This window comes from Podarcis erhardii, assembly GCF_964252035.2.
Source record: "Podarcis erhardii genome assembly, chromosome: 6".
In the NCBI taxonomy this organism is placed as follows: Eukaryota; Metazoa; Chordata; class Lepidosauria; order Squamata; family Lacertidae; genus Podarcis; species Podarcis erhardii.
Genome location: NC_138510.1, coordinates 52,370,900 through 52,392,395, shown reverse-complemented (window position 1 = coordinate 52,392,395; position 21,496 = coordinate 52,370,900). Strand labels below are relative to the sequence as shown.

The 21,496-nt window shown below is 39.8% G+C and overlaps 1 protein-coding gene across 3 annotated transcripts; it reads left to right on the top strand.

Annotated features, from left to right (window-relative positions):
- Positions 1-3,620: 3,620 nt before the first annotated feature.
- AKR1A1 (aldo-keto reductase family 1 member A1) lies at positions 3,621-21,396 on the top strand. Of its 3 annotated transcripts, none has more exons than XM_081865572.1 (9): positions 3,621-3,747; positions 8,843-8,938; positions 11,979-12,098; positions 12,485-12,636; positions 13,365-13,560; positions 14,971-15,170; positions 16,009-16,081; positions 18,360-18,446; positions 19,871-21,396. In XM_081865572.1, exons 2-9 carry the CDS (start codon positions 8,849-8,851, stop codon positions 19,934-19,936), a joined length of 984 nt encoding a protein of 327 aa, XP_081721698.1. In that variant the 5' UTR covers positions 3,621-3,747; positions 8,843-8,848; the 3' UTR covers positions 19,937-21,396. The 3 variants fall into 3 exon arrangements, with proteins under 3 accessions (XP_081721698.1, XP_081721699.1, XP_081721697.1); XM_081865573.1 differs by having other exon boundaries at positions 3,674-3,761; XM_081865571.1 differs by lacking the exon at positions 3,621-3,747 and adding an exon at positions 3,980-4,027.
- Positions 21,397-21,496: the final 100 nt, after the last annotated feature.

Sequence of the window (21,496 nt, the reverse complement as noted above, 5' to 3'; positions counted from 1 at the left end):
TGTTTGCAAGATACCAGTGCCATATTTCCTTGTAACTAGGGAGGTGGCATGTTACTGGATAATCTATTTTTCCTATTTGAAGGTTAATTATTTTAAAATCTCTGCTATTCATTAGTTAGTCTTATTCACATGAGCTATTCTCCTGTCAGTGGCTCATACATGCTGCTTTGAATAGCTTATTCATCTGTTCTCTTCAACTCAGGTATTTATTGTTGCTTTATTTTCTCTCTGCTCAACTTTCTTATGCAACTTTTCTGTTCCTTTCCTCTGGGATACCTCTTTTTTACTTTGATTCCAAGAGACAGATAACACTGTGGAGAAGTAATCATGTGAGAAGCCAAATGGGGATTTGTTTCTGTACCTCTGAGATGTATGGATTTGGGCCAAATGACTGCAGTAATCATGAAGGTTGACTGAGAGGAATAATGAATCATTTCAGAAGCAAATAACACCTGCCCCAAGTCCCAGTTGCCTTTAAATGCATGTCAGTGTTTCCATTTATTGAAACAATATTTCCATTTTAATGCTATGCTACTTCTCAGATACAGGCTGCTATTACATTATTGTAAATAATCAAGAGTTTGAATTAGTATGTATTATGGAATAACGACACTCAGGACTGGTGATTATATAATCCAGGAGGAGGAAAAACGAGATGGGCAAACTAATTCAATAAATGTTTACTCAGAAGTAAGACACACAAAAAGTTCAATGCACACTTCCAAGTAGGTTTGAACTCATTGAACTCAGTGAGGCTTACTTATGGGTAACAAAATTTAGTATTGAAACACTGTGCTAGATTAGAAATATGATTGAACTGATCCACTATGATTTTTTTCATGGATTATGTTGCAAGAATAATGATCTGAAACTCAGTGTTTAATTCTTTAAAAAACATAATGTTATACAGGATAATATTCTTATCTTTTGGGTTTATGTTTAACTTTATTTTATATGATTTGAATAGTGTATTTGAAATTCACGACTATAAAATGCTAATCTGAGGGGGGAAAGGAAAGATGGATTAATCAATAACAGCAGAATTAATGTCTAAAGTCCAAGCCACATGTACAAGTGTGCAAAATAGTAAGGAATGTGTTACATATTACCAACTCCCTATACAAAAGGAAATAATGTATTCATGTATTTATTCATAAATGTAAATTATATAATATCTCTCTGTGTAAATTCATAATCTAAAGAGGTCTAGAAACTATCCATTAAAAGTATCAATTAGGGAGATCTAGAAAACAATCTGGAATTTTTTAAACTACCGTAAGTGAAAGAACCAGAGCTGGTACAATACTTTTTGCTGCCTGATGCAAAAAGCAAATAAAAAAAACACTACCACCACCCAATCCCTAAGGCTGGCCAAGTTATTTTGACACCAGAGGCAGAAAATCCCACATGTAGTACTTCTCCCTTGCAGTAAAAATACAATAGCAATACATTAAATAGCTAACAATTTGCTACTCTTTCATGACACGCAATATCATCTGTCTGAGGCTGCTTCATCACTCAATGTTACAACAGGTTTGGGGTGGGGGGAGAGGAATGCAGGTGTTACTGCACATGATTTATCTCCTTAAATTACTTCATATGCCAGTGGTCTACTCATGTGAGCCATATAATCTCTTCAGTGGGAGTTCATGAAGGGTCACAGGAACTACATTCATAATAAGAATTACTGTATACCAACATACAGTGTTTCTAACTATTTTATAATTTATTATGGTTCATATTATGAATTGGATATATATGGGGGCACCAAAACATTTTAAGTGCTTAGGGCCTCTAAAAGTCTTAATCTGGCCCTGCCCAGATGACAAGCCCCACTTCTTAGCCTCGCTGACGTGATCCAAAGGAAAGTTGATGTGATCCAAAGGAAAGCAGGGCAATACATTGGGCACCAGCATGGCTGCAGGAGTTGCTGGAAAGAGTTGTACAAGATGCCATCCAGCCATTTTAGGGATTCCAATCCAGATTTGTGTAGTTTAATTCTTAGCCTTATCTTCTCCCTAAGATGTCCTGCAAGGCAGCAGGTAAGGGGGACAAATATAGACTTGATTATCAATGGCTGAGTTTGTCAGAAGCAAGTAGCAGATTGAGACTGCAATCCTAACTCCATTTACCTGGTAGCAAGTCCATGCTGAATATAGTAGGGTTTACTTCTGAGTAGGCATGGTTGGTACTGCATTCTTGATCTCCAATCCATCTACATAAATGAGGCCTGGTATCTGTTGAAATTCCTTTATCCACACAACTCTTAGGTGCAGGAGTCCTATCCTCTTGCATCTGGCTACCTTTATACAGTATATAAATGAATGATTTCTATTCACACCTGTGGAGAAAGGTAAAGTACTGCATTTGAAAACAATTGTGTAGGGAAGGCAAAACATGCCTGCTCCAGAGACTAGACCCAGCCTCCATTGCCAAGGGATCTGACTCCTTACCACATTGTGCAATTATGACTAAAATAATGCCTATTATTATGATAGGTGGAGAAGATAAGGAAGAAATGTTTGTATTTTACAAACACTTAATAAATTTTATTTCTTTGTCATACTGGGGAGGAGGGACGTGTCACTTCAGCCCATTCACACATCGAAATAATGCATGTGGGAGATGCAGCGTCAGCACTGTGTAGCTCAATTTGCTGTCAGCTATTGGCATATACTGATATATATATTTACACAGCCTGATGTGTGTAGGATCCCAAAAACCATGGGTGGAACAAGAGCTCTACCTGTGCACATATGTATGTGAGGTGGTAGTGAGACCCGTGACAGGACTGCACACTTCAACCTCCACAAACTGCTTTACCATTAAAAAAGGATGGGAGTGGGTTCAAGCAAGTAGATTCAAGCATGACTGGAAGTAGAATATAAGGTGGGGTATGTGCAGATAAAGGGGGTGTAACCAATTTTTTTTTCTGGGGGGATGCAGGGGTACACATACCCCTAAACATTTTGTGAATCTAAGTTTGGCCTCATTGAGGGGCAGCATTTCAATGAGTATGAGAATGTGAGTACCCCCAAACTTTTTTTTAAGAAAAAAAGCACTGGGTGTAACTAGTCAGACAAGGAAATGTTCTGTTGTCTTTATTATGTTATATGGAACAAATAGGTTGCAATCAGCAAATCTGAAAGAAACTGAAGCTATCAGAGGTTGGCAGTTAGGCATTTAGTCCTGGTCTCATCATGCCCTTGAATGCACATTTCTCCCGTGTAAATGAATTGCTGCAAATGGAGTCAGGCAGGAGTAAAGATACCTTTTGGCATAGTTTCTGTTATTGCTACCACTGACAATCCTGGTAGTATCTTTCGCCACATTCCTTATCTAATTATGAACATCTCTCTAGCTTTGACTGAGATGAGGCAATCCTGGGATCCTGTCCTTTTATCATACTCTGGTTGCAGCATGACCAGGCCACCCCACCCCAGCTGTCGTAGATAATATACCCAAAATTGGAATGAAAACTTTCTTCAGTAAAGCTTTCTGCCAGATTGTAATGGAAGCGATTTAATTCTACCAAACCCTTTCCGAAAGAGGGGAAATACAGAGCAATAACTGTTAACGCATCGCGCCCACGTGAGCTGGAAAATGTTGAAAAGTGAGGAGTATACGGTTACAAACCCGGAAACGGAAACGTTGAAGTTGGAGGCCGGGGGAGTTGTCGATGTACAGTATTTTGAACTGCGGTGAGGGAAGGGAGCGCCCGAGGACGCGGCGCGCTGCAAACTGGCTGTGAGTTTCCCGTGGTTAGCTAATCTCTTGCTTTGCCTGACTTGATTGGCGTCAGTCAGATTCGTGTATAATCAGGAGGTGGGGTAGAAAATAGGGGCATCGCTCCTGTCCCGGAGGCTCTGCTTTTTTATTTCGATTCCCCTCCCCTTTTGGTGGGCTTGGGGATGGAAAAATTGTTAAAAGAAGGCGGGAGGGGGAAAAACAACAACAACAACTAACGTGCATTAAGCGCAACGTGGTATTATGCATGGCGAGTGAAACTACACGTGTTTGCGTTGAAGTGAGTCCCACATGGTCGTCTTTCCAACTAAGTGTGCATAGGAGTTAGGTATACAGTATTTGTTTGGAAATAAGTCCCATTGAAAGCTGTGGGGTTTTGTCCCTCCCCTCCCCGTGAAGGTGTAGAAATATCTGGCTGCATTAAGAACTATGGTAGGCGATGCATGTATTCACACCAGTACAACCGTATCTGTAGTGTATTTTGCAGCGACTGCGTATCAAAATCCAGTTGCTTCCACACTTAACAGATATTTAATTATGGGTGCTGTAACCACTCTTCCTGGAGATTACTACCACTGAGCACGCACCACCCCAGAGTAACTTAGTTTACTCCTTGGCAGTCCTGTTTAGAAATCCTTGGTAATGTCTGCCAATAATGTATGCATGGGTAAACCATATTTTTTTTTTTTTTTTGGAGAAACAGAAAAGGTTAAACTACTAATGTTTGTGGGTTGAGCCTTTTTAATTTTGAAATGGAGGTACAGTAACATAGTTGGGGGATTCTCTACCATAATGCAGGGAGCCTACATTTTGTATCACATGCCTCTGGGCAAAACTCTGCTCTCTTGCCAGCACCCACCCACTCCCCATGCATTTCTGTTGCGAGTGGTTGCAATAAACCTTAAGGCAAATGACAAGCATCCAATAGCTAGGAGTGTGGTGTAACAATTGGCACTATGGCAAGTTGAGGTGCTAAGGGATTGCCTGCAGATTTGCTTGAGCAAGTTCTCTTAATTATTTTGCTGTCTCAATTATTCAGACTGCCTCAATTTGTACTTGGTTCAATTATATCTAAACTGAAAAAACTAAATTGCTCTAGTTGATCATATTCACAATTTAACCTGATTCAGAAACCATTTAACAGAGTGTTTAAAGAAAAAGTTTTGTAGGTTTTATCCTAATCATAAATTTGTCTAGAAGAAAGCTAACTAAAACCAGAGGGCATTTTTTTTCTGCGATTAGTGTGCAAACTAATTAGACTTGTAGTTTCCTCCTGCATATGTAATGTTCAGTAAAAATTGGGTGTGCATAGGATTGTTGCTCAGTGCACAAATATGCTGATAGTTGAGTTTTGGGGTGGGGAGGCAACAGCACCCCCAGGACCCCTATTCCCCTCACTTGCAGGAGAGAGCTGTGTGCATTCTCACGGAATGTCTTTTCTCTCACCCCAAACTAGACTGCAGCTCATATGTTTTAGAAGATACTGTCACATCAATAATGTTGTGTGAATCAACTATTACTTGTAATACTATCAGCTGGTAATTTTGTTTTGGACAGCTTCTGTACTGTTCCTGCCCCTGCCGCCCAAAGTCCTGTGTGCCCTTTGCCCAAGTCTGTTCAGCAGTGATTTAAAGTCAACGCTTCTAAATCCACTATTATATCTGCTGGACTGTACTTGCTTTCTAAAGCAAGCAGTTTGAACCAGTGTGGCCTCATGGCTGGTGGTGGGTTAAACTAGCTCCTAGGAACCCTGAACTTAGTTCCTAACTTAGATTGGACTAACTTTATGGTGTTGGATAAGTCACTAAACAACAAAAAAGTCACTATCAGCCTCTGTTTCTATTTTACAGATACAGTGGTACCTCAGGTTACATACGCTTCAGGTTACAGACTCCGCTAACCCAGAAATAGTGCTTCAGGTTAAGAACTTTGCTTCAGGATGAGAACAGAAATTGTGCTCCGGCGGCAGCAGGAGGCCCCATTAGCTAAAGTGGTACTTCAGGTTAAGAACAGTTTCAGGTTAAGTATGGACCTCCGGAACAAATTAAGTACTTAACCTGAGGTACCACTGTATAGAGTAACCCTGAACCATCTTGGTAATATGATAGACTTTGTAAACCATGCACTTTAAAGGATAATAATTTTAGGAGAGATGTCTAGACTAAGGCATAAATGAAAAAATTCATATAACTTGTCTTCAAAACAGAATCAATTATAGCCTTTGCTGTTTTAATTCTGCAATCTATGCACTATAGCTGCAGTTGGAACTGGGTTTATTTGCCTCTGTGTCAGGTGAAATAGGATGAAACTGCTGGCATCTACTGATCAAGTTACTGATTATATATTATAACTTGCCCCAGTTTAAAGTTTAGATTGATGTGTATCTTATCTAAAGTGCAGAGCTGGAATGAATAGTATACATACAGTGCATATATAACTTTATTTGTACGCCACATTTCCACAGTTTTTTATGCTCAAGGCAGCTTACAACATGAAAAAAATACAGAACTGCAAAATAACACAAGCAGTAATAAACAATAAATAAAACATTCAAAAAATATACAACCATATGGAATAATTTCCACATAAATCACAAGAACTAAAATAAAAACACAAAAGAACTGGCAACAACAGCAACAACACCCCCCTCCAAAAAAACCCCCTAAACAGTACCCCAGCCCAAGAGTCTGCTCATCAGCCTCTGCTAGTATACTGAACTGCACAATTCAAATCATATAGGTGCTAATTATGCTTTGTCAAATGAGATTCTTGGGCATTTTTAAAATAACATGTACTTTTCTTTGCTGGTTGTCCTCTTAAAGGCTTCCATGTCATATTTTCACAGGACAATGAATCAGTGTAACCAAGTGGTTAATATGCTAGCTTTGTACATGAGTTTGAATCCTAGCATGCTGGTTTCAAGGTCCTCCCCAGGAATAATGATGAGACTGAGGCTGCAAGTCGTAATCACTTGGGAGTAAATGCCATTGAATTCAATTGGACTTTACTTCTGAATAATCATGTATAGGGTTGCACTGCAAACCTGTGCATGCTTCCTTGGGAGAAAAGCCTACTAAACTGAATGGGACTTGCTTATGATTATGTATAGGATTGTCCTCCACACCTATATATATATTATATATTTGTCCCTTCCAACTCTATGATTCTGTTCTATGATTTTAAAGACAGGGAAGCTATGGAATATACATGTGTTGTGAATATATAGTGTGGATAAGAGTTTTAAAGAGGGAGACTAGTTCTGCACACCAAGCCATTGTTTGCACGTAGGCCCTGTAACTTAAGCTCGTTTTCCTCATTGGCAGTAACCAATAGGCATTTATGATTATTTTATTAGAAATTTAATAGTAAAAGTAGGAATATAATTTTCATCCTGCCTTAATTTTCTAAAGGAGCTGGTGCTTAAATGGAGGAAGCAGTTTCATGGGACACTGCTATACAGCTGATCTCAGCAAAAGCTGAGGAAGTTGATGGAGACTGGAATCTCTTGAAACATAATTTCCTTTTACAGTTCAGCCAGCAAAGCAGCTTTTAGATCACATTGTAGGATGTTCCTCTTTCATAAACAAAATACTTTTCAATCAGCACAAACACGTACAGTAAGTCAAGTGACGCGGGTGGCGCTGTGGTCTAAACCACTGAGCCTCTTGGGCTTGCTGATCGGAAGGTTGGTGGTTCGAATTCATGTGACGGGGTGAGCTCCCGATGCTCTGTCCCAGCTTCTGCCAACCTAACAGTTCGAAAGCACACCAGTGCAAATAGATAAAAAGGCAAATAGATAAATACCTTCCCCTGCAGCGGGAAGGTAAATGGTGTTTCCGTGCACTCTGGCTTCTGTTACGGTGTCTTATTGCACCAAAGCGGTTTAGTAATGCTGGTCACATGACCCGGAAAACTGTCTGTGGACAAATGCCAGCTCCATTGGCCTGAAAAGTGAGCTGAGGGCCACACCCCATAGTTGCCTTTGACTGGACTTAACCGTTCAGGGGTCCTTTACCTTTACTTTACCTTACCTTTACCTTAAACTAATCCAACAAAGAGTTGAGCAGAATGCCTTTTAATTACTTTCAGTTCCATGCACATACACTTGGGAGTAAGACTGCAGCTGAATTCAGTGAAACCTGCATCTGAATAAAAATCCATTGAATCTGCAACTTTCAGGCAATAGGTGTGAAGGAAACAGGGAAGGAGTTAGTTAATGGTGGTATATTGTGCAAGTTTTGGACAGCGAACAGAAAGTGGAGAATGAAAACCTGATATTGCTCTGTAGATCTGCTTGTTATGAAACAGGCTCTGACCGTGGCTTTGGGACAGACCAAGAGACCTTGCCTTTATATGCTTCTCGTTTGTCAGAAGATAAACTGATATCTTGTTCTGATAACAAGCAAGCATCAGGCTACAGGTACAGACCTGCCAGCCAGCTTATGCACAGATTTATTCATTGAAGTGCACAGACTTACGATATCTTCAAGTTACGGTACATCCCAAGGTACATGGTAGGGGAAGGAGAGGGTATGAGCTTGGGGGATACTATGCCTAAATCCTTGTGGTCAGTCCTTTCTAAACTCAGACTTGCAGCACCCATGCTTCACTTTTTGGAATAAAGCAAGCTCTTCTAATTTATAAAGAATAACTTGAGCTGCACCTCTTGTTTAAGGAAAGCCTGTCTTTACAGTACTATCAGCAAAGGCACAACTCTCCCATCCTGCAGGTTACGTCTACAGTGATTCCTCTTAATATGCTGTTGGTTTAATAAAGGTATTGTCCAAATATGGATTTTTATTTTGTGTGTGTGTGTGTGTGTGTGTGTGTGTGTGTGTGTGTGTGTGTAGATGTTTTTAAATTGTTGTAAGCCACTGTGAACATGGAGTCTGCCATGGAAGGGCAGGATTTAAATTTTCTACATGGATAAAATGTAATATAATTCATCCTATTATATATTTACACTTTGCATTCCACTCTCTCAGTTTCAGCTTAAATAAGAATAATGTCAAGTCTACTACACGTTCTGTTCTGTGTAGTGAAACAAATTGGTATAGCGTCCTAGTTAATATTTTTATTATTGCATTTATTTTAGGTAAAGATGTCTTCTGAGGCCAACTGTGCTTTGCTTCATACTGGGCAAAAGCTGCCTCTTGTTGGATTGGGTACTTGGAAGAGTGACGCTGGACAGGTAAGTTGTGAATTTAGTGTTTGAGAGAGGGGAATTCTAGAACTCTGTTAAAACCATTGATTCTTTTTCTTTTTCTTTTAATCTGTGGCTGCATAGAAAGGTGAGGTTGCATGACCAGAAGCTACTGTATGTACTCTGTGCAGATAGAACATTTTTCGATTTCTTAATTGTGATTAAATGACTGGGAGTTTTCCTCAGACATATGCATGTTGTGTTAGGAGCAAGGTGTAATAGAGAAGAGCACAATTACTTTTCTGGCATTTAAGCATGATACTGAATAAATGTGTTCATCCAAGAGCAGCAGTCATGAAGAATAGAGATTGTGCATGGATAGCATTAACCTACTTGTTGCACCTCTTCCCCATCTCTCTTCATTTGCCTTCCTCTTTTTGATGTGAAAGTACAAATGGATATTGAACTGAAATGGCTATCCTGAATGTAGATATAGCAATGCATGTTCTGATTTAGCTGGACAGGGGCAGAGATGTTGGATGGGTTTGGCGTAGTGGCCACTTGAGTCTGAATCCATGTGCAATAGTGGCATGACTTAGTGATTCACTTTCATCTAGCAGTGAGAGATGTGCTGCTGAGGTTCACCACAGAAGAGTCCAGAAGTCAAATTCTACCTCAGCCACAGACCTGCAGAGCGTTTCTGGAAATTGTAGCTCTGTGGGAGGTAAATTACAGTTCCCAGGATTCTCTGGGGGAAGCCATGTGGTATGAATGTGACCTTAATTCACATCTTTGCTTGTCCATTTGAACATAGGTTGGAACTGTCTCTGCCTCTGAATTCTCTTGCACCATCTTTTATTCATTATACTGATTGATTTTGCACATTCCAAAAGCAAGATAAAGAAGGAGGAAGAACACCCACTTTGCATAAATTTTATAGGTCCTATTAAACAGCCAGTCTCCACTTCACTGAAGTGCCATTTGCTGGCTCTGCTTTTTCAGTGTGGTTATAGATTCTTACAACTTAGTGGGGTCCAATATTCCTTTGAAGGGAGGCCAGTCATGTTACTAGCCGCAATTAATTTAATTAGTCTCTTTTTCAGTCTGTTTGTCTCATTCTCTGTCTGACCCAGCCTTGGTGGGAGGACACTTTTCTTCCCTCAACTTGGAAGAAAATAGTTAGGAGGAGTGGGAAATAAGGATTTATCAGGAACCAACAAGCAGGGAGTACATATTCTTTATTTTGCCTTCCTGTAACTAATAGAGTAGCTTCAACACGGATTCTGAGGAGAGACTAATTTCCATATTCTTTATTTTGCCTTCCTGTAACTAATAGAGTAGCTTCAACACAGATTCTGAGGAGAGACTAATTTCCAGTCACAAGTCATGAAGCTTTGCATTCACTTTCTCCTTTGCACAAAAAAAGGGAGCCAGCTGAGGGAAACTTAGTCAGAATGAGATTAAACATTCTTTGGCATTTTAAATGTGTTTGTGGGAAGGGAGGAGGCTACTGGTTTGTTCTCTGTATTTTGTGTTCTCATTTTGTACATTTTTGTTGTGAACCACACTGTGATCTTCAGATGATGGGCGGTATACAAATTTAAGTAATAATGATCATTATAATAATATCTTCAGGCACTGATAATGGAGGTGACATTTTTGCATAATGTGTTTTTAAATGTTTAAAATATAAATAATGATTTATTGATAATTGCTGGCAGCCAAAACTGGTTCTCCTGCTCTTAATCCCATTGCAACTGCAATGCTTATTAGGTGGAGACAGAACAGCCAATTTAAATAACATGTTTTAAAGCTTTATTTGTCTTTATTTTACTTTATAAAATGAAATGTATATACAACTTGATTGTTAAACAAAATGAAAACCTCAAAGCAGTTTACAAAGTTTTAAAGGCATCTGCAAGTTTCATCTTCGGTAGAATTGCTCTCATTTGGTAGTGTGCCACATTTAATTTTTCTACAGTGATGACAACGCCTTGTGTAACCTTACGTGTGTTGCAAGAATTTAATAAGCTGAACTTCCATTCACAGTGTATTTATAGCAACTTCTCCACTTTCTGAATAATAATGGTGACCATAAAATGAATCATGCCAAGGCTAGAGGAAAGAAAAATCTTGCAGCTGGTGTTAAAGTGAGAGAAACAGAATGATTTTATCATTATGACTAAGGGAAACTGATTTCTAATTAATGTGGCTTTTTAGAACATCAGAGTGTTTGTGACACACTTTATCCATTGCCCAGGCTTCCAATAAGCAAAAGGAAATGAAATCTAAGAGGCATCAGATGCTCTGATCTTTTTCTTTTTTAAAAACCCCCAACAAAAACCTAAAACCAAAGGCTCTTATCATCCTTTTGTGAATATTGTTTCATCTCCTTTCAAACAAAAAATGCAGGAGCTTTTATCAGATGAAACATCATCTAGGCATATTATTTATTCTATTATTTCCACGGAAACCTTTGCTAAATGTTGTTTGTTCTTCTAATTGGAGAACTGGATAAAAACATTGCTTAACAAAATAAAATAGGCATAGTTCCGGTGGGCGGAGGACACGGAGAGAATGTAAGAAAGTGTATTGACCTTGCTGAGAATCACTTACATACACATTATCTCTTTGTGGATGTGCAACCAGACAATGGGACTTGTGGTAGTGTGTGTATGGTGTTCACTGTTAAATGATGTCAGTGCTCAAGGTGGCATACATGATTCTTCCTTCCTCATTTATTCCCCACAACACAGTGAGGTAGGTTAGGCAAAGAGGTAGTGACCGGCTCAGGGTCACCCAGTAAAGCTTCATGGCCAAGTGAAGACTTGAACCTTGGTCTCCCAGGTTCTAGTCTGACATTCTAACCACCCCTACACTACATTGTTATTTGGCATAAATCACCTTAAAGTGTAAAGGGAAAAGGATAAAAAAGTGCAAATCTCTCATTTTATAAAATTATGAAACTTTCTCCAAGATGTATAGGCCTTTTGTCATAAGTTCTTGTAGATTTGGAATGGCACCGTCGGCTAAAATGAAGCAGATGTCTCCACATTCTTATTCAACAATCTCCCTATTTTTCTTACAGGTGAAGGAGGCAGTAAAATATGCCCTCAGTGCTGGCTATCACCACATTGACTGTGCTCCGGCTTACAGCAATGAAGGAGAGATAGGTGATGCTCTCCAAGAGATGGTTGGAAATGACAAGGTAAAAAAAAAGGAGCAAGAATATTGCTGCTGCAAAAAGGCTGGGTGGGTGGAAGTTTCATGTTTATTTCAGATTGGCTCTGCTTACAAAGTGTAATTACATCTCCATATAAACCTACCAAGATGGCAATCAGCTATTGTTCCTGCTGCCTGCTGTGTGTTAGTGGGCTCTGTTGCTTTAACATTCTGCCTATCCCTTTGCTAAATGTCCTTTGGCTGCAAAAAAAATTCACAGGGCACATTAAAAATATGTCTGTGTTGTTCTGTTGACTCTGGAAATGAAGCTTCCTTAGCATAATAGCACAGAAGGCACACACAAAAATCTAATCAAGGGATGAGAAACTTCTTGAGCACTGAAAAGATTCCCTTCCCCATTCTTTCTAAAAGGCCATTAAGAGGGAAGAGCTGTTTGTGACTTCCAAGTTATGGAACACCAAGCACCACCCAGAAGATGTGGAGCCAGCTCTAAAGAAGACCTTGGAAGATCTAAAACTGGAGTACCTGGACCTCTACCTCATGCACTGGCCACACGCCTTCGAGTGAGTGTCCATAGGAAGGAAATGTGGAACATGAAACCACAGCAGCACTTAGAGGGTATGGGAGGGTCAGATACCTTTCACCATCTGCACAGATAGGAATTTGTTGTCACAGAATGATGAGCCAGCCCTGTTGCCCCTTCTGTTCCTCAGGTTTACAGCAAACACAGTTCGTTTTGTTTGCCTTCACTGTTGAGGGTTTGAGATTCTTCTTTCTTTTGCAAACGGGAAAAAAGGGAGGAAACAAAAGCCTAATGAATGAAAACGAATTCTTAAGAGGCCTGTTGAAAAGAAACCTGTGGTCCTTCAGTTGTTGCTAGATGCTAACTCCCATCAACCCCAACCAACTAGTGAGGGATTGTGAGACTTGTAGTCCAACCACAACTGGAGGACCATAGGTTCCCCACCCTGTTCTGTGCCAGCTTCTAGATTCTGTGCTGTTATAACCAAAGCTGTCGATTTATAGGAGTTACTTTTCCAATGCCCAAGATGGTCAGTCATAACTCAATTTATACGGCCATAAATTTATATGGGTTGGTTTGAAGTTAACAATTAGTTAACAATTAATATCATATCAACTACTTGACCACATTGTAAGTGGGAAAGGAGAAGAGCTGGATCTGGATCTGGGTCATATGACATGGATTTTAGCAGTGCTTCTACTGAGTTGAACTTAAATAGACTTAAGATTGTGCTAGTTATCTGTTTGCTTTGCATGTTTTTTATAATAGGCGGGGGGACAACCTCTTCCCCAAGAATCCTGATGGCACAATGCGCTATGACTACATTGACTACAAAGAAACTTGGAAGGCGATGGAGAAGCTAGTGGGAAAGGGTCTGGTGAAAGCCATTGGGTTATCAAACTTCAATAGCCGTCAGATTGATGATATCCTTGGCATAGCTTCTGTAAAGCCAGCTGTGCTACAGGTAAGGCAGATGCAGAAAAAGAGGGAACAGGTTACTTTCTGAGTTGGTTTTCTTGGCAGGGGAGAGAAGGTGGGCCATAAGGATGGATGCTTCTGTTTCTGTTGGGCGTGGGGTGGCTGTGCTGTGGAACTGCCTCTGCAGAATGGAACGTCCTGTACAAAAAACCCCGCTTGACTCTTCTAAGAAAGGTTCAAGCAGTTGGGACTTGCAGTTTTTACTTAAAGCGACTGTTTACTCTTAAGGGTTGGTTTCCTTTTAATATGAGAAATGCGATCAAAATAGCCCAGCTTTCCCACTCTTACGTTATCAAGATTTCTCTTTCCTTTGGTGGTTTTGTTTTTAGCTTTGCCCATGCTGTTTGAGGCTGTTATTTTGAAGAAACAGTGCTAGAGTAAGAGGTTTGACTCTTCCTCCTCCCTAATTTAAATTGGGCCCCCAACATATTGTATTCTCCTTGGCAGAAAATGAGGAGTGGAGGGAGAAGTGATGCATTTATAGTGAATCTCTTGACAAAAAGATGTGATCATTTGAGTGAATGGGTACTTCAGACTCACTTGAGCCATTAATTATCTTTAAATTTATTTTTCATAGCATACTATTGGTTCTGGTACCCAGTTTGAGAATTAACTGTGATAGATCCTGGTGAGTGCTATCAACATGTGATCAATAACCAGAATTCTTATGGCAAAGGAAAGGGTGGTGTAGTGCTGCAGACTCTTGAGTGGCTTGCATGATCCTCTGCAACAGAGACATTTGTTTTAAAAAACCCTCTCTTAATAATGTTCTCCTTTCAACATTGATTTCAGCATGACACAACCGGTCTCACAGCATTCCTTACAGTATTTGCAAACGAGAGTCTGGTAATAGAAGGCATTTTGTAAAGCAATAGGGATTCTTAAGGTCAGGTGTCTTGAGAAAGGAAGGGAAGCCAAAACTTGATTGTTTCAGAAAATATATACTTCTTTATACAAAAATTCTATAACGGCATAAATGGTTTTACAAAGCTGTTATGCCTGGAGAGTGTGTTATCTGCATGTTGTCTTAAAATAAGCAGGACTGCTGCAGAATAAACAGATTGCAGATTGTAGCTAGTATGTGTAGTAAAGGAAATGTTATCAGCCCCTGCAGGGTGGAGATAAAGAAATGGTCAGTGACTTGGGTTATTCTACTCCCAGTTAATCCAGCCCCAACCGTGATCAATCTTGCACTTCTGCTTTAGAATGTTTATGCCACAAGTGGGAGGGTTTCCTCTAAGAGCAGAAATAATGTGGCTTGTGAATGCCATACTGCCGTTTCTGCCCATATATGAATTGACCTGCATCTGCCTTTCCTGCTTCTGCAGTGCAGGTGGGTGTCTCCCCCCCCCCCTTTAGCAGTCTTCTCATTACTATATATTGCTTTTTTAAATAGGTGGAATGTCACCCTTACCTTGCCCAGAATGAACTGATAGCTCACTGCCATCAGAAAGGGCTGGTGGTAACTGCTTACAGCCCTCTTGGTTCCCCTGACCGGATGTGGAAGCACCCAGATGAACCTGTGTTGCTGGAAGAACCTGGGATAAAAAAGCTAGCTGAAAAATACAGCAAATCTCCTGCTCAGATTCTTCTCAGGTAATAGCAGGCTAGAATTTGGTAGAGGACATGGTGAGGACCTACTGGAACAAATTGATCTTTTTGGTTTCTGTGTGAATTCACTATGAACTTTGTTTTAGCCCAAGGGGTGGGAAACCTCTGCTGTCGCTGCCCGCCCTGGGCAACTGTTGCAGGGCTACAACTCCTGTCTAACCAGCCAGCAAATTGAGCAGGTGGTCCAGAATGATGAGAGTTGTAGTCAAGCAACATCTGGAGAGTCCACAGGTTCCTCATCCTTGTTTTAGCCAAAATGGTCTGTTTAGCTGACTTTGGCTTCTAAATGGCAATAAAGCATTTTCAGCTGCCTCTCCCATTTCTTCAAAAGGCTGAAAGGTTATGGTGAGTGGTAGGCTCTAAGCGGATTCAATACTCTTCAAGATAGAGTCAGATCCTTTTAAGAGAAGAGATACTGGAGGAAACAAAAGCTCCCCAAGCGAGAAAGGAGAATGTAATATCAGAGAATATGCTCGGATTTCTTGGCTATATTGCAAGCATTATCAAGTGGGCTCAACTTTTCAAAAATAACCATTCATTTTGAGAATCCATTCTGAGGTTTTTCTGAAAGGAGCTGTTTTGGAGCTCTGTCTTGCTCCCCAACAACTGAGCTTTCCCAGAGCTTGGAGCTCTGTCTTCTTAAGATTATGCTGTGTCACACTCTGAGCCCCAAAGATGCCTTAGAAGGCATGAGAGGCCTGTAGAAACAAAGAGGATGGCAGCAGTGGCTGTGGCACATACTATTTTGCTATCTGGATCGACTGTTTTGGATTTTATTTAGACATTGTGGAGGAATCACAGATTCTCCTTTTAACTCTGATAGATGGCAAGTACAGCGCAAAGTGGTCGTCATTCCCAAGAGCGTTACTCCTGCTCGCATACTCCAGAATCTCCAGGTGAGTGAGGCCTCCTGCCAGGCCTTTCAGAAGCAGCACTGCCTTGGCTTGCAGTACTAAGGCTTCTGTTCTCCCTGTCTGTCCTTACTGACATTGTCTAAGTAAGGTGTGGTCCTACCATATAGTAGTTTTATATAGCCAATGCATGCATATTTTCCAGTTCCAGTTCATTCTGTGCAGCAGCCACACGGTGCAGTGGTTGATCAACTCTTTTTCTACTATATGTATCAGCAGAGGCTTATCTGGGTATCTGATTGTTAGAGACTGGAACATACTAGTTTAGCACATCCAGTCTTTGTACTCTACATGTTCAGTCTGCTGAAGCTGACCCTCAATTGTGTGCATTCATTGCCATCTGTTTCCAGTGCCTCAAAGGGATTTTCCTTTCCAGCTTTGATTTGGGTAGCTGTATTCTCTTAAAGCCTCACTTCAAACAATTTTAATTGTGCATGTTCCTTTTGGATTTAAATGAGTTCACCATAATCTTTGATCTTTTTCTCCAGGGCTTTTCTCTATAGTCCAGGCAAAAATAAATCTCTGCCCTCCCCATTTTGAGAGCATTGCTGAAAAATTACTCCATAATTTTATCACTAAGCCAGAACATGGCTTTTCAAGCGCTATTACAATGAAGTTCAGAATCATGTTGGCAATATTATAGTGTTTTCGGGGAGATCCTCCCAAATTCTTTGGATTGTGTGTGTTGGAGTGGAGTGACTAAGAAGTTCCACTCTCTAGGATGACAGGAGGCAGGATTAAGATTATCTTCATTTCAAGGAAGATGGCAGGTTTTGCTTTTGCTTGAGATTATGAAAACCAAAACAAAACACAAAAATTGCATGACAACTACCAAACAGTGACAGCAACTCCATCTCCTGCATAGCAAAGTTAGGCAGGGCAGGTGAAGAGATGAGCTGGACAGGAACTCTCTCAGAAGCAGATCATTTAACTTTCATTCCAACTTCACTACTGAATGAGAGGGCTTTGTGTTGGGCAACACTGGTTTTGCTGAAGAAGCCTATGAGAGTTCTTCCTGCTGCACCCCCCTTCACCACTACCCAGTCACCATTGCATTCAGCTGGTGTTTAACTAGATTTGAGAAGCCTACGAATGAGAACCCCCTGATGGAAGTCAGAACTTTTTTCATTGGTCATCTTTGTGTCTGAAGATTTGTGGAGGGTAGCCAAGCCTCATATCACTAAATAAGTCTTCACTAGGGAATTTGATGCTTATGTCTAGCAACAAATTCAGGCTTCTGTTTATGAGGGAGAAACTGCCCTCTACCTCGAGGAAAGCAATAATAGCCTTTTATTATATGCTCAAGGGTTGTAGGGCAGGCTATTTGAAATTATTTAGCTTGTGAGCAGAGAGGGTTTCCCTAGTGTCTGTTTCCCATTGCAAGCTGCTGTGCACAAATGGTTCTCTGTCTCATTTCCAAAGGCTGGATCTGTTTTATAAATTCCATGCACAGTGACCTTGCAAGGAAGCCCTTGCTTTTGGAGGAAGTCATCCATCTTAATTCTGCCTCCTGTCAACCCAGAGGGAGTTACTTCCACCTAATCTCTGCTATTCAGCTCCTTAAGGAGATTTGCTGATAACTGAGGAGCAAAATTTGTTTCTTTTCCACTTAGTCTTTAGTAGGGGAGATGCAGAAAAGAAGCATACTTCATATACACCGGACATGCAGAGTAGCTGAAAAGATCTTATAGTGGATTAAAGCTGGTTTTTTAAAAAATAAGATAGCAGTAAGTAAAGAAAATACTTATATGGTCCATCTTTTGCACAATGTAAGATTAATGCTAACCTGCTCAATATAAGGAATGCACTGTGACTAGAAAGGCAAGGTAGAGAGGGTTGTGGATTAGTGTGAGTGAAAATCATATCTTAAATAATTCAGTTTGAATTAGCCTGATCCTCTATTCCCTTTTCCCTTTCCTCTTCTATGAAGAAACCCTTTATGAGACCCCACATTTAAATTCTTCCCTGGTCTCCTTGCTGGCCCTAGTAGGCCAGTTAGCCCTGGTGATCATTTGATGTCTACTGACTGTTTTTTCTTTTTTCCTTTTTCTTTTCCCAAAATGACCCCTGAATTCTTGAATTTTATTGATATTGATGCTGCATTTTATGTTGTATTTTATGCTGTTTTATGCTCTTTTAAAGTTGCATTTTAATCAATGTTTTATATTTGCTGTTAGCCTCCCTGAGCCCAGTTTTTAAACCGGGAAAGGCAGGGTATAAATAAAACATTATTATTATTTAAAGTATCTGCTTCTGGTTTTAGGTGTTTGACTTCAGCCTGACAGTGGAAGAGATGAGCTTTATTGGGAGCCTGAATAAGAACTGGCGATATATTGTTCCAATGGTTACGGTAATGTTGCCTCTTGCTCTCTAAGGCATTTTCACCATAATTGAGGCTTTGTATCATTCACCTCCCACGAGGGTGTTTAACACTCTAACCCTTCTTATTCATTTATCCCTTAGTAACTGGCATTCAAACAAAACAGCTGAAGTAGAACTTGGGGTAACCCATTGTGTAGATGACAAGCTATTTACTTAACATGATTACTTCTTGTGAATGCTATTGGCTAGCAAGCAGTGCATCATTTGATTTAATTTTTAAAACAGGTATCAAATGTGTTGGTGTTTTTAGCTGTAAATTAGGCTTAAAATAATAAAATGAGAATTCCCTGGATGGCCTAGATTCAGGTTTGGGGCAAGTACTCTTTGGTGAAAGAGCCCCAAAAAAGATTTAAAATCACAAAAAGAGCAGTAAAGTAAAGTGCCGGAATATAGGCTGTTAGATCTTTAAAATATCCTCTTCTAAGTTTATTTCAAAGCTCCTACTTCCTCTTTGTGAAAGAGACCACGTTTGGCAAACTGAAAATAGTTTACTTACAAATTCTTCAAAGATCAGATTTATGTGCTTTTCCAAACAGCAGCAAGAAAAGTATCTCAGGTTGTCTGATGAGAGGGCTGGCCCTGGTAGCTGAGGATATGTGATAAAGATACAGAGGATTTTCCTTCTGTGTAAAAATAGATCAGATATTTTTCCTTGCTAGAAGAGATGCACGAAGAGAATAAATTATTAATTTGTCCTTGAAAAGTTCTGTAGGTTTCATTTTGCTCCCTGCCCCCCCTTCTAATGCAATATTTAATGAACAAGCAATTTTTAAATTTGCACTTGTGATGGTACAAGCTGTATTGCCTGTGTTGCATGCCCCCTAGTGGCTCCTGAGATGAGGAAGAAAACTATTCTCTATCAACAGAACCTTATTGTACATTATCCAAGGGTTTCTATAAAAGCATCATGTTGCCCTCTTGTCACCCTTATTGGTTTTCCTTTTCTCTGCGCTCTGTGTGTGTGTATCCTTCAAAACATGTTCCATTTCCCCCAGTGTAATTGTATTCACACCTATAAACCATCTCATTTTACTATATGCAAAATACGTTCAAAACTTTCTGTTCATCTTCATTGGAGACTTGTCCGCATGCTCCCATGTTGCCAGTGTGTTTTATAAAAGGGCCTCAAATTGGGATCAATGCTGTTTCATTAGATTCATGGCTCGTACTCAGCTCAGTAGGATTAATTCTAATTTTGCCTTGCTAGTATATCCAACATTCTATTACTTTAAGTTGCAATTGCTATAGAAGATAGCTGCTCCTTTGGTCAGCTTCTATTAGCTGTGACAGTTTCCCCACTGGTTATGCACATGCACCTGAAAGCTAGCATTCATTTTCTAGAATAACTGTAACAATTGTACTTCCTTTTCACTTTATCTTTATCTTCTACAGGTCGAGGGGAAACTTGTTGCAAGGGACGCTGGACACCCCCTCTATCCTTTCAATGATCCCTATTAACTCCAGTAGTTTAGAAGACAGAAGATAGAATTTCACTCAAGACTGCCATGGGTTATTAGACTTAAAAAGATGGTTTCTGGGATTTTTGTGTATGTGGCCTTTATTTGTTTCTACATGTTTATAAAGAAATGAATGACAGGAATAGAAATAAATTGCAAGAGACATGTGTAAGCATTAAAAATAAATGCACAAGTTTGTAAGTCCCACCTTGGTCCAAAATTATGCTTATGCTATGACAAGCAGTGTTAGCCTGATTTAACACTGAATGTGCTCTAATATCACAAGCCTGCTTACAGTGAACATAATTTGAAACAGAATTTGCTTGATACTGCTACTGCATTTAATGCTAGATGGAAATCGCTAACCCCATTGTGTATTAACTGAACCATCTCCTCCAGCCGTGTATGAACTCTCAGGAGGATAGTTTAAAACAACCTTTTCACATTTTTCTGTCAATCTTTTCCAAAATGCCCTCCCTTATTTACATATGCATATATGCATGTACTTTGTAATGGAAGACCTTCTTTAATTAATTTTATTTGATTTTTAATTGTTATTCTTTCCCATAAAGAAGAGAACAAAAAAGAAACCAGAAAGGGAGAGGGAAAAGTAGAGAAAGGGGTACACATAATCTTAATCATCACTAGAATCCTGTAACAGGTCAGACCTCATAGTGACCCATCGTGCAAACAGGTCTATTATGGAGTCCAAATGTCTGAGGACTTGCTAGTCTGTCTCCTATGAAGAGCCACTTCCTCATAAGAGCTACTGTAAACCGATCTTCTGAACATTGTACTATTGATGGGATTGAAAATTATTTTTAGTGTTGAAATACCAGCTGTTTTGCTGCCGAAGTGGTGCTCAGGATTTAGCTATGCAGTCCTTCAGTGAAGTGCCGCACCATGGAGAAGTAATTAAGCTAAATGTCTACATCCATGAAATTCTGCTTTTTTTTATTTCTTATTTTACAAAAGGGAACACAGTCACCCACTCCCTTTCATATTCTCTAGCTCCCTGTTCCCCTCCTCCCTCAACATACAAAAATCCAACTCAGTGTTATTCAGGATGTCCTTGTATAGAAAAATTGTATTTTATGTGTGGGGCTGAAACAATCAAATCCTCAGGTATTCCTGGTGACTTTGATACACTAAGAACATTATGTCCAAACATGTGCACAGGTATCTTATACTAGAGTTGAAGGGGTACTAGTGTTTTTAAGGTAACGTTCGGATTGCTGCAGTAGGTTAAAGCGGTTTGAATTAAAAGCAGACATATATTGCATCTTCAGGGATCCAGATCCAAAATACAAGCAACAGTTTTGTTATTAGTATTTTTCTTAGTAAAATTGTCAGCTGTCTGGGTATATTGATATAATGATTCCCTTGGTTGGGGTCTTAAGATACCTTGTCTGAAAACCTATATTGTCTTTTTGGTAAATATATTCAGTTTTGTATATGCTAGCAAGTGTGTATATGTCTGAAATTATTCCCAAGGAAGATTCACCTAGGTTGCAATATGCTGCAGCTAGTGCACTCTTTGATACAGTGAGCAACTGCTGCA